The 12504-nt window shown below is 54.7% G+C and overlaps 5 protein-coding genes across 5 annotated transcripts; 2 read left to right on the forward strand and 3 right to left on the reverse strand.

The window, feature by feature from the left end:
* Positions 1-560: 560 nt before the first annotated feature.
* Positions 561-1769, forward strand: A1O7_06773 (uncharacterized protein; the record flags this gene model as incomplete). The annotated part of the gene is made up of 1 exon (XM_007760774.1): positions 561-1769. The coding sequence occupies one exon, from the start codon at positions 561-563 to the stop codon at positions 1767-1769; it is 1209 nt and encodes a 402-aa protein (XP_007758964.1).
* Positions 1770-2821: 1052 nt separating this feature from the next.
* A1O7_06774 (leukotriene A-4 hydrolase) lies at positions 2822-4660 on the reverse strand (the record flags this gene model as incomplete). The annotated part of the gene is made up of 1 exon (XM_007760775.1): positions 2822-4660. One exon carries the CDS (start codon positions 4658-4660, stop codon positions 2822-2824), a length of 1839 nt encoding a protein of 612 aa, XP_007758965.1.
* Positions 4661-6099: 1439 nt separating this feature from the next.
* On the reverse strand, positions 6100-7061 carry A1O7_06775 (uncharacterized protein; the record flags this gene model as incomplete). The annotated part of the gene is made up of 3 exons (XM_007760776.1): positions 6100-6646; positions 6701-6790; positions 6838-7061. 3 exons carry the CDS (start codon positions 7059-7061, stop codon positions 6100-6102), a joined length of 861 nt encoding a protein of 286 aa, XP_007758966.1.
* A 2512-nt stretch (positions 7062-9573) lies between these two features.
* A1O7_06776 (uncharacterized protein) lies at positions 9574-9957 on the reverse strand (the record flags this gene model as incomplete). The annotated part of the gene is made up of 2 exons (XM_007760777.1): positions 9574-9644; positions 9708-9957. The coding sequence occupies 2 exons, from the start codon at positions 9955-9957 to the stop codon at positions 9574-9576; spliced, it is 321 nt and encodes a 106-aa protein (XP_007758967.1).
* A 347-nt stretch (positions 9958-10304) lies between these two features.
* Positions 10305-12440, forward strand: A1O7_06777 (dynein intermediate chain, cytosolic; the record flags this gene model as incomplete). The annotated part of the gene is made up of 2 exons (XM_007760778.1): positions 10305-10418; positions 10470-12440. The coding sequence occupies 2 exons, from the start codon at positions 10305-10307 to the stop codon at positions 12438-12440; spliced, it is 2085 nt and encodes a 694-aa protein (XP_007758968.1).
* Between the last annotated feature and the right edge of the window lie 64 nt (positions 12441-12504).

Consider the following 12504-nt stretch of genomic DNA (forward strand, 5'->3'; position numbering starts at 1 on the left):
GATGACTACAGTTTACTCTTTACAACCAGTCATCCTATTTCTCTCATGTAAGAACTCAATACGTCTCCTCGCCAGCCACCCTGACTTGCCGAGTCTCAACCTTCGAAGAGGTAATGATTCTTCCTACACTCCGAATTAAGCCCAGGCGTCTCGCTCTCGGTGCGCTCTCCACTACTGGAAGCCGTGGAAATGCCTTGCCGGATGGACGACCTCGCACTGCTCATGATGCCATTGTTGTCCATTCCGACCACATCTGGCTTGCAACGGAGGCTTCTGCCCTGTTGCCGCTAGCTCGCCATCGAGTAGCTTTGAAAAACTGACGCGGTAAGTCGAGGATGTTTTGCAGCTGATTACGGACAAATGCGCCGCTTTTCACGCTTCAGTCGCCATTTGATTTTATAGCCTCATGCCTGTGGGATCGTTTACCCGGCTGGCTTAGAGTTCGGCATATTATGTTTGCTTCGATTCTCGAATGTACATGGTAAACCAGTTGATGGCCCGTCACCATTGACCTCGTCATCCAACGCGATCAGACTCACACCACCAGCACAGCTAGCAGCATGTCGCAACAATCCTCACGCAAGCAGGCAACTGGACCTCCGCCGTCAAAACCTCCGACGACACCGTTCGACATCGACAACTACGTCAACCCATTCATTCCGCGAAATCCTCTACGCTTCCTCCCCACCCACATCTCATACTGGTTCGGGTACCGCCAGCATGCCGCAGAAAGACACCCATGTTTCAGCCTCCACTCCTCTTTCGAGGACCTCAGACTGCCAAGGTGGTACTATGTCTGGCATTTGCACACGGCATTCCTGTACTCCTCGATGCTGATCGGTGCCTTTTGTGGTGTTGCCATCATCGAGAACGTCTTCCTCGCGCTGCCCCAGCTTTCGGGCCACACTGTGCCCATTGTCATTGCGTCCTTCGGCGCGGCCGCAATCCTCGAGTACAACACGATAGAGTCGCCGCTCGCGCAGCCCCGCAATCTCATACTAGGCCATTTTCTTTCGGCAGTCGTGGGCGTGGGCATCACAAAACTGTTCCTCCACCTGCCGCCGGACCGGTTCGAGGATCTGCGATGGCTGGCGGGCGCGCTCTCCGTGGGCCTGGCCTCGGTAGTCATGTCGTTTTCCAAGACGATTCACCCGCCCGCTGGCGCGACGGCGCTGCTTGCAGCGACGAACCTTGAGATTCAATATCTGGGATGGTGGCTGCTGCCGCTCGTCCTGCTGGCCAGCATGCTGATGCTGGCGAGTGCGTTGGTGGTCAACAATGGCATGGGTCGCCGATTTCCCGTGTATTGGTGGACGCCTGTCGATCTGCAAGCCCTGAGGGATCAGAGGAGAAAAGATCGAAAGGAAAGAAGACGGCGCAAGGAGGTAGCAGACGTGGAGAAGGCAGTCAACAACCGGGATCCCAGCCTCAGCCAGACGGACACCGAGGCGGCCGGCTCAAACGAAGATCTGCACAAGGAGATCTCGGCAGAGGAGGGCGAGCGAGGCCGACCCGATCGGGACAATCGCGCGGTGTCGTATTCGGCTGCGGATCGTGTTCCTCGACCGGAAAGAGAGATAGGGTCGGAATCCGAAGCCACCGAAGGCGCGGGCAGACAAAGCGCCGCACAGGTCAACGCTGGGGAGAGCATTCTCGTGACGAGCCACAAGATCGTGACGCCCGAGTGGCTCGAGCTGAGCGACTGGGAGGACGAGGTCCTGAGGATCCTGATGGAGAGGATCAAAGAGGGGCAACCTCAAGGGGAGTAGAGGGAGGATTCAGAATGTTTTAGCCAGCTCGATTCGCGTATGTGTACATATACATGTGCTTGCAGGCATAGCGCGGCGTTTTTGGACAACTGAAGCTCGGCGAGTGAGAGAGGGATTTTCGACTCTAGCATGGCAGCATAGCACTGTATAGCATAGCGTGCATGGCACATTTCAAGGCATGTGGACGGACAGGCATCTCGTTACATTATATTGCGAGTGGACGAGCATTGATCGCAAAGCACAGCACAGCACATTACAGCACAGTATAGCATTACCGTTGAAGAGTCAACTTGGTTGGCGGCCTCGACAATATAGCAAAATATAATACGAATCATGGTCTTCCTGCTCTCTACCTGACTTCTACACCCTACCGAAACGACCGAGATAAGATAGAGGGGTTTTTTTTTGGATCCCTACCAAGGACCAGACTGATTGACACACAAGTCGACTTCATCTAATTATTTACGATGATGACCTGTCCCTGCCGCCGACGCAGCTGTGTGTCTTTGATACGGTTGAGCTTCTCGAGCGAATGTATTCCATCTCGTGCATTACTTTCGCCGTGGTTGAGACATCGTGCCTGCCCCTTCCCATGGTCCCATCTGCTCTTATTGTGCTGTGGAGTGTCGGACGGATTGATCCGTTGACGACATAGTGGTCACGAATTCCAAGCTTAGATCCGAGACCCTCGACTCGTACAGTAAGTATTGGTCTCATCGATTCCGTGGAGAAGGGGCTCAGCTGCACAACGGTACCATGATCATGGATGATACGACGGCTTGGAATCTGCAAGGCTGATTATTTGCCTGGAATTGATCTATCTCATCTCATGGGCATTTCTGCCCATCGCAGCCATCCATCTCTGCCGCCTGTCGGGTGAGCGACTTGTGCTTGGGCCTTATTTTGTCCTTTATCGTGCTCTTCGCGTGGCTCATGATGGCATCCAGGAACCAAACCCAGCAGTCCGATAAAAATTCCGTATCCTAGTGGTCAATGGCCTTGTAGAAACCTCGTCCCTCTAGATACCACAAAACGTGCCTTGCTACACCGCTCTATTTGGTCCCGAACAGATCCTTTGCCACCAAGCCGCGACAAATGGGATGGTAAAAGTCCTTGTTCTTCTCAAACGTCTCCACGGCGAGCTGGTAATCCATCTTCATGAGGCCGCGGTAGAGCGGGCGCACGAACTTCATCCGCCCGACCTCGCCCAGCAATTTGACCACAAAGTCCTTGATCGTCCAGTCGTTCGCCTTCATGGCGATCTGGTAGTATCGGGCCGAGATCTCCACGTTGCGCGTCTCCTTGAGACTGTAGATGAAGCCCATGTAATTGACGTGCGGCTGCGGCAGCTTCTCGGCAAACGAGAGCAACTTCTCGAGGAACACGACGATCTGATTGGCCGACCAGCCATCGATATCAAATTTGCTGGGTCCAAAGTCCGGGTTTTGGTTGTGCGTGAATTTCTCCCACTGGGCGGCCAGGGCGTAGCACTGGTCGACCAGACTGGTGTCGAAGTCTGGTTTGGGCGGGAAGCCCGGCGCGTAAAACCACGTGTCCCAATCGATGCTGGCGAGTTTCTCGGAGACAGTATCGTTGTGGCTAAAAAAATCGAGGAGCGTGGCTTTGAAGTCGTAGCTGTCAAGGGATTTGCCCCGCCAGGTCTCAAAGTAATGCGGGATGAACTTGTCGAATTCGTCCTTGGAGATCAGCTTCTCGATGTAATACAGAAAGTTGAAGCCCTTTTCGTAGGGGATGCTGGAGAAGGCGTCGTCGGGATCTTCGCCCTTTAGGTCGATGACCAGTTTCGTGAACTCGTGTTCCTCGCCGAACTGCTCGATGCTGTCGGCCAGAGCTCTCCAACCCACTATTGCGCTAAAGTCGCGCCATTGGTCGCCTCCGTGGACGATGGCCTGGATTCTTCGCTCGAGGTACGTGGTCCAACCTTCGTTCAGCCAGAAATGTTCCCATGAGGCGTTGGAGACGAGGTTTCCGGACCACGAGTGCGACAGCTCGTGAGCAATCACATCGACGTTCTGTCTGTCGCCGGAGATGATCGTCGGTGTGGCGAATGTGTAGATCGGGTTCTCCATGCCGCCGTAGGGAAATGAGGGGGGGAGGACGAGGACGTTGTATTCGCCCCATGCGTAGGGATAGACGAGCGACTCGCCCGCCTTGAGGAATTTCTCGGTGTCTTCCTCGAGTTCCCATTTGCATTCCTTGAGCTCATCCGGGCCTGTTGCGACAATGCTTCGAGGGCCTACTTGTGCCGTCGCGATATCGCCGCTTGCTATGGCAAAGAGGTAGGCTGGGATGGGGACCTTCTGGTGGAATTTGTACACTTGCGACGAACCGTTGTCTTTGGCCCCGATGCCGGACGCAATGGCTGGCAAGGGTGACTTGATGGTGAAGTCAAAGGGGGCTTTGACGTCTGGCGTGTCCTGACAGGGGAAGATCGATCGCGCGTGGATCGCCTGGCATTGTGAGAACATATATGGGTGCTTCTTGTTAGAAGTCTGAGCGGGAGTCAACCATTGCAGAGCCGTGCAGGCAGCTGTTGTTTCGACGTCGATTCGTATGTCGATTTTCTCTTTCAGCTTGAGCTTTCGGTCCAATTTGATCTTCAAGGGATTGCCGTACGGTTCCAGCCGGCTGAGCAGCTCCCATTCTGCTGTCTTGCCGTCGGCCTTGATACTGTGAATTTGGACGTGGTTCGAGTCCAGGAGGATTGCATCGCTCTCTCCGTCAGTGATGGATTCGAAGCTGTGCGTCACACTGCCTTTCAGTTTCTGTTCGTCGAACAAAATGTCGAAGTCGGTGGAGGTGTGCACCGTCCGCCAATTGTTGTAGTTGGATAGTGTGTTCGGATCACGGGGAGTGTTGATGGTCACCATGGTGCGGATGCCGTTCCACACGGTGTCTGCTTGTCTGCTTCTAGAAAGGGCGGCGGATCTCCGGCAGGCTGAGTGAGAGAGAGCTCGAGCTAAATTGCCTGTGAAGCTGAACGATAGCCAGGCTCGACTGTGGACCATGCGGTGAGACGAATATCTCTGCTTGCCGGTTGATGGATGGGACACAACGTACGGAGTACTTCTCTAGTCAATTGAGGCGCATTAGCGAGCGGTTGACACATTCACGCTGTCTGCGAAAGGCAGAAACAGTCGCCGGCGTCCATTGCGGCCGGGGTGAGTTGTGCCTGATTCTTGGCCGCCGGCTGTGGAAGTACGTTCCGCCGACCCATGATTACATAATGTGTGTTATGCCAGAGCCTCGTCAGCACGTGACCAGTTTGTGTGGTCATCGTTTTGCAGAGCCTCAAGTCGTTTGTGTCGATCTACGAGTCCGCAGCGGTCTGTAGCATGACAGGTTTCTCGTGTACGCAGCACGCGTACCCCGTACTCCGTGCTTGTCTCCTCTATTTCGCCTCCGAGCTGTAGACCTGGCTTTGCTTCGTTACCATGGCGTTTAAAAGAGGTTGGGATGCATGCGGCCACATTGAGGCAGCCATATACTCCGTACCGCCCGAGCGGTCCACCAATGTTTTCATCGCGGTGAAGATCGATGCGCCTCGCCGCCGGTGTGTTTCACAGAGCCAACGGTTACATGTCTGGCGGAAGGAGTAGCTAGCGCGATACTTCGTACGGAGATGAAAGCTGTCCATCCTAGCCCGACCCAGGGAGCCAAAGCCAAAGCTAGAGCCAGAGCCTGGAGCTTTCGGACGAGAGGAGATTGGGGATGTCAAAGTTAGTTCGAGACTATTATTTCTCCACCAGCGCTTGCGAACGAAGCCGTACCAGCCCGCCGGCGGTAGTCGCGTGAGTCGCCGGGGGTATGACTTGTTGACTGAGACTCCGAGAAGGCTAAAACTCGTCCAGAGCGTGGTGCGCTGCCGTGGTGGTACAGCACGAACCGCAGCTCTCTGGAACGTCACGAAGTGGCCTGCATATTCCGATCTGTTCTCACCGTCTTTACGCTGTAAGACCAGCACAGCCTTATGGTGCCAGACCTCGGGTGCTCGTCTTTCTTGGAAGAGCCCGCTGCATGGCTATCATTGTTACATGCTTGGCTGTCCAACAAGGCAACTGTCCCAAAGTCTGGAGGAGGATCGCGACTTGTCTTACATTCCATTGATTAAAAGGCATAATTTTTGTACCTCGAAGCGGCTATAGGAACATGTACCCTCCAACCAACTTCGTCGTCGCAATGGTATACTTGACACTGCGGCGGCAGCTCGATGCTGTCCTCTACACATTGCAGTCTCCCTATGCACATATCTTAGTTTTCCTCGCTCATTGCCTTACAAGTCACCCCCCGGCCGTGCTCAGCGACTTCCCTACTCGCTCTTTACTGCGGCTCTTTCACTTGCACCCTTGATGAAGCGGCTGAGGTCGCCCACGGGGAGATTGAGAGGGAAGTCCACCGCGGCAAGCAGTTGCACGACGAAGAGGTACCATCCCAACAGAGAAGTTGCGAAGGTGAGGCCTCCTGCGGCATGTTGCAGTGTCGCATTGACGACTCCATTGCCCATCTGGAAGAAGAATCCGGCCAAACACCCAAAGGCCGCCACGAGCAGTGCAAAGATGAGCACAAAGACGATGTTGGTTCGAAGTGCCACAATCAGGTACACAAAGCAGAGGACGCCCATGTAAACGTGGAAGAAGGCGAATGTAGACGCGAAAACGGGATCCGAGGAAGACGCGGCCGGATCTGACGGCAGGTAGGCAATTGAGGCGTTGTAGTAAGGTGTCAGGGTGGCACCGAACGCGAGCCAGAAGGCGCCGAAGGAGGAGAAGACGACGAATGGAAAGGTGTTGCCGAGGATGAATTCGAGGAACCCACCCAGCACCATGAGTAGACCGCCGAAAAAGTAGTACACACCGCTGCAGGAGAGATCAGCAATGACACCTCCCCAGTGCATCATCTCGCGAACTCACACTTCAGCAGCACCGAGTCCTCCAGAGCCCTGCCATCCCAGCAAGACGTTTGAGAGAGGAGTGAGCGAAAGGATGAAACCGACAATAGCACTGCGCTGGGTCAGCAGGTAGTAATTCATGGATCAGAGGCGACGTACAGTGGAGTTGGGTTGCCAAAGGTAGACCGAATGTTGTTGGACACGCGGTTCTTGGGAGTAAGATAGATCTTCTCGAATAGCTCTGGCGTGATCGAAATGCTTCCGGCAGTCCGAATTCTCCTCAACGCGGAGTCTTCGTCGTGGTGATTGTGGTGAAGGTCATATTTGCCATTGACCGAGTCACTGCCGGCGTGATCCTTCTCAATATCTGGCAGGTTCGACATGGCGACGGTATTAAGTGTTGTAAAGAAGTCTCCAGAGGTATAGCTATGGTAGAGGTACCTGAAGGAAGAAGATACACAGGTGGACTCGAGCAAGATTTAAATATGATGAGCTTGCAGAGCGACAGTATAGGAATACAAGGAAGACGGGTACAAATGTCTCGCCCTGCAGTGGTTGGGAGGACCCAGCTAATATAGGACATCGCTATGGTCGCGTCACAGAGATGCAGGCTGGCTCTCTGGAGCTACTCTGGGTGGAGAGCCCCTAACCCGCTCAGCCGAGTGTTGTCTGTGCTGCCGTTGGTGGAGGCAGCTGTTGTCTCTGAGCTAGTCGCGAGATTGACCAAATGCTTGAGTGACGCCAGGGCATGGATCTGGGCTCTGGATCAGCGAGTTATGGACCGATCCTCGACGCCATCGAACCTGTTCAAGTCCAAGCTCTCCAGCTCAACCTCCATTGCCTTGGATCTGCACCAATGAGACGGCGTGACGGTCCTTCAAGCTCGGGGCTAGTGTGGAAACTACATGCACTGTCCTGGCTGCGGGGAAAATGCTGGGGTAGGAAAAGTCAGGGTGACATGATGTGGTGTTCGCTTCTCGTGGGTACCGTCTGTTTCGGTGAACGACCCAGTAGCGATCGACATCATGCGGATCCTGTCCAACCCGGGGACCTGGCTCACGTTGGTGGAAGCCGAGGGCAAAACGGCCCTCAAGAAGACAGAGGGGGCTATACACCGTACATCGACAAGACTGACTAGAACGCCGCAACTCAGTCACTTGGATGGAGTCGGCGGGGGTTGGCATTTGCAAACGCACTACGGTAGACGTATTTGATGTGGCCTTCTCGGAAGAGCAGAATTTGCGGGGTTGACGCCAATCCAAGTCCTGGAATCGATCTCGGGACTTCAGGTCTGCATCACCCCGTGGCTCTAAAGGGCCATCCGGGCTGGCGATCAAGCCAGTAACAGTGTAGTCTGGCCCGGCTGTGCAGAACGAAGTGAGCGCGTACCACAATGCAGCGCGGCAGTCGTCCGTGAATGGTCGTCCGCCTCTTTCATTGAGCTTTGGATGGCTCTCCGAGGCCGGCTTTTGTCCGGGGGTTGTATCCACCGTCTAAAGAGGGGGTGTTGATCAAGGCCACAAAAGCAGAACTTCGCAACTCGCGGAGACTTGATGGGCAGACGAGAGCGAATGGTGGTGATTGACGTGCGGATCCGAATGCATCGTCATTGCAACAGGACTTTGCACATTACTTGTAAAGCACTAGCTTCGCGCCCGGATTTGCTGGCGCCCGGCCGCCTCGAGGGTCTCCGCCTTTCTCCCTTGGCTCGAGCCTTGGCCTGGGCGTTTGGCATCTTGGAACCAGGTGCAGTCAAGCGGTCCAGCTCAAAGGGGGACGAAGAAGCCTGACAAGGCAACGTGAAGAACGGCACTCGCGACACTCCGCACAGGTGCGGTACTGCATAGTAGTCCATCTAGACGCCGCCGCACAGGGAGAAAATAAAGGTCTAACGGTGATACGAGGAACGAGGTACCGATCGATCGGACAGGTGGGCGGGTCCGTATTTTCGTTCGCTCAACCAACAGGACCGCCTGGAGGAGTCTGTCAAGGGAGGCCTGAGCGGGAGGATCAGGGCGCACTCGGGGATGTTATCACGTGATGGCGCTTGCGAAGATTCCGTGGCCGTTGCCGTTGTACCTCGCACAATTCAGTACACAGTGATTACCGGGATGGAACTGACCGAGCACCGCAATGTTTGACAATGCTAAGAATGCAAAGCATGTTCTGCGGTCACAATGCGGAGTGCTGCTGTATACCCGTAAAGCCCGACCACGACATTCTGACCGGGCACTCATCAGTGGCACAGTCCAGACATGGCTCTTCCCCTCCCTTACGGAGTACATCGGCAGGGCATTTCTGTAGCTGCCCCAACTACGAATCGACAAGCTTGAGATGAAGCTCTTGTTCTTTTGGATTTACAGAGTACAGTCAATGAGTTGCAGGTCTATCTCGTACCAGAACAAGCTTGCTCTGCGAGACAAGATACAGTAGCTTCACTGCTGGACAAAAGGGGAATGCAATGCACCTTAAAGCACGGCTCCTTTCGAAAAAAGCGGACTGTATTTCTGATGCAGCCTTGATACCGCTGGCGGAAGACGGATGAGTTCGCAGGAGGCTGAGCATGAAATGTTGGTGTGTTTCAGTAGAATCAAAGCTGCTATTACGGGCAGATGCATTCTCTCTTCCAAAATCTGCCCTGATGGCGAACTTCATGTCAATGGATCATGATTTTACAGCTGAGGGCACCGCCTGCCACTTCCCAGTATGTACAAGTTGTATGCGAGTCGCCCGTGAATTTCTTGCTTTGCACATGGCAATTCGCCATGGTTGAGACCAAGCCGCACGGGTATCAACTCGATTCGACGCCGTATCTATTCGCCCTGGCAAGGCTTTTTGGACATTTCGCACGGCCTCATTCAGGCTTGTCTTGCATCCGCTGTCAGCGCTGGTTCCTCAGCTCTCAGCCTGGAGCTTCGTAAGATATGCCTCGAGGTCGAAGTTCTTGTCGTTGGGATCCGTTATAACTGCACATCAAGTCAGTCCGAGCTCTCCGAGTCCAGCCCCGGAACATAAAAGGCAGCACGTACCATCACCGCTCGCGGTTTTTGACTGAGGAGGGAGATTCTTCTTTGCCCATTCCGCCTTTGCCTTTGATATTAACTCTGCTTTGTGGTCGTATTCGGCCTTTTGGTGTGCTGCGACGTTGCGCGCGTAAATGGTTCTTTGGTGAGTAAAGCCGTAGAATATACCAGCCGCCAAAGCCGACCACCGAAGGACCTGCAAGAAATCAGAACCGAGCTCATCTATAGGACCGTTGCGTGAATTCGGATATTCCATACATTCACTCCTTGAGACGTCGACATGGCGAACAAAGTGTGTGCAGTCGCGCGAATTCCTCCTCAAAGCGATATCAAGCTCTGGATGCGACACCAAGTTCCGGCTCCGAATCGCCTTCTCCGACTGTAATTGCGTTGGCTGTTGTCTGATGTGATTGCGGGAAGTTGAAGCTGCGAAATGTTTCTCAAAATCGGAGCTTGTCCCTGCCTCCTACATTGCTCCAACCGACTCGGATAACCACGTGATCTCGCGATTGCTGACTCGCGTCTGACACCACGCCGGACACCTACCCTGCCCACGTCGACCACGTCGTCCACGACATACATCAACCCCATGTCACTCCCAACATGTCGTCGCTGAAGGAGGAACTCGCCGCTAAGCGGGCTCGCCTGGCGGAACTGAAGCGGCAGAGGGAGCTGCGCCAGGAACAGTACACGACAAAGCGCCAGAGCATTGGGGAGGTACGCAAATACTACCGGCTTCCCAATCACGGCCGTACTAATGGTTCCTAGGCGCCATCACCGGGGAAGAATACGGAGGAGCGTCGCCAGGAAATAGACAACCTAGTCAACACCCTTATCCAGAACCAACGAGACCGAGACTCGATCCTACCCTCCCCAAGCAGAAAAGGAAGTCGGCCAAGTTCACTACAAGATACAGGAACTGGGCATCTCAGCCCACAACAGGATGGCGAGCCGTCTCCGCGGAGGGAGGTCCGCGAAATTGCAACTCAGACCGAGAGCACAGACACTTCGTACCCCAACTACGTGGATGCGTCTGCCCGCGAGCCGGCACCGCCGAAGAAGGAGTACATCACATACACCAAAGGCGTGCAGACTGAGCCATACCTGGAAGAAGCAATAAAACCGCAGGACCTGTCCGAAGACGAAGACCTGTCGCTACGTCATAGAAAACGACTCAGCCGGCGCGACCTAGAACAAGAGGAACAGATCAGACAAGCCCTGCGGAAGGAGATCGAGGAGGAATTGCGGGCAACCTTGAATCGGGATTCCACCGCATCCACCATCTCCCAGAATCAGCAGCAGCTACGGTTTCCTCTGCGGACTCTGAACAACAACGAACTCAACGCCGTAGTTGCCTCCACGGACTTCGTGTCATTCGTCGAACGATCGTCAAAAGTGATTGAGCGCGCACTGGACATCGACGATGAGTACGATCTGCTAGCCGACTACACGCGCACCTCTACGCTAGACGACGATGACGACGACGACGCTACGCCATATTCACGGACCAGCAGAAAGTCCCACCATCTGTGCGAGGCGTTCCAATTGTTCTCCGACCGTTATACCAGAAGACGAATAGTCTCGGATATCCAGTTTTCACCACATTTTAATGAATTGCTTCTATCTTCATACACCAAGAATCCTTCTGCTCCACATGAGCCAGCTGGCCTGGTTCTGCTTTGGAACTCGCATGCCCCGTCACGGCCCGAGTACACCTTTACAGCATCGTCAGACGTCCTCTCTGCGCGTTTCTCACCATTCCACCCCAACCTCGTCATTGGCGGCTGCTACTCCGGCCAAATATGCTTATGGGACACTAGGACATCTGGCCGGACAGGCCAACCGGTCCAGAAAACTCCACAGTCTGGTTCCCATCTCGGCCACACTCACCCAGTCTACAGCATCAGCGTGGTCGGAACACCCAACGCCCACAACATCCTGACCGCATCGATGGACGGTGTCGTTTGCTCCTGGTCCGTTGATATGCTCACTCAAGCTCAGGAATACCTTGTTCTCAACACTCCTCCGCCTGCACGGACTGACGACCTTGCTCCCACAAGCATGTCTTTTCCCGCTGCAGATCCTACGTTTTTCATCGTCGGGACTGAAGAAGGAACCATTTATCCCTGCCATAGGTACGATCGAGCTGGCGCCCAGGCAGGAGTTGACACTCGCATTGCATACAAAGGTCACACTGCGCCTGTCATGTCGTCGCAATTCCATCCCGCGCGTGGTCCGGTCGACCTGGGAGATCTGCTTCTGAGTTCATCCTCCGACTGGTCTGTCAAGCTCTGGCGCGTGAAGCCAGCCGCAATCTCCAGTGCCACTGCCTCGAGCATGGTGGCTGGGGGGGCGGCCCCGACTGTGGTCAAGCCTGTCCTGAACCTTGGCCGGGAAGATCTCGTGTACGATGCCAAATGGGCGCCACACAAGCCTTCTGTCTTTGCGTGTGCGACTGGCTCGGGCGAGCTGGAAGTGTTCGACCTCAGCTATGACCTTGAAGTGCCGATTGCAAAGGCATCTCCGACAAGAGGGAAGAACGGTATAGTGCCGTTTAAAGGCTTGAATAAGGTGGCCTGGGAAGAGAGGAGGGGCAGCCACCTTGCTGTTGGTGGCTTGGATGGAGTGGTGACCGTATTTGACGTCGGCAGGGGCTTGCAGTGTGGGAATGGTGAGGCGAGCATGGACGAGTGGGTGGGCATGAAGAGGCTGGTATCCAAACTGGAGGGAGGCATGTGATACTCCGTCTGGTGCTGGCTGCCGGGCTCGATCTTGGATAACATGCCGCCCTGGCTTTGAAAAG

This window comes from Cladophialophora yegresii, assembly GCF_000585515.1.
Source record: "Cladophialophora yegresii CBS 114405 chromosome Unknown aczIN-supercont1.5, whole genome shotgun sequence".
Lineage (NCBI taxonomy): Eukaryota > Fungi > Ascomycota > Eurotiomycetes > Chaetothyriales > Herpotrichiellaceae > Cladophialophora > Cladophialophora yegresii.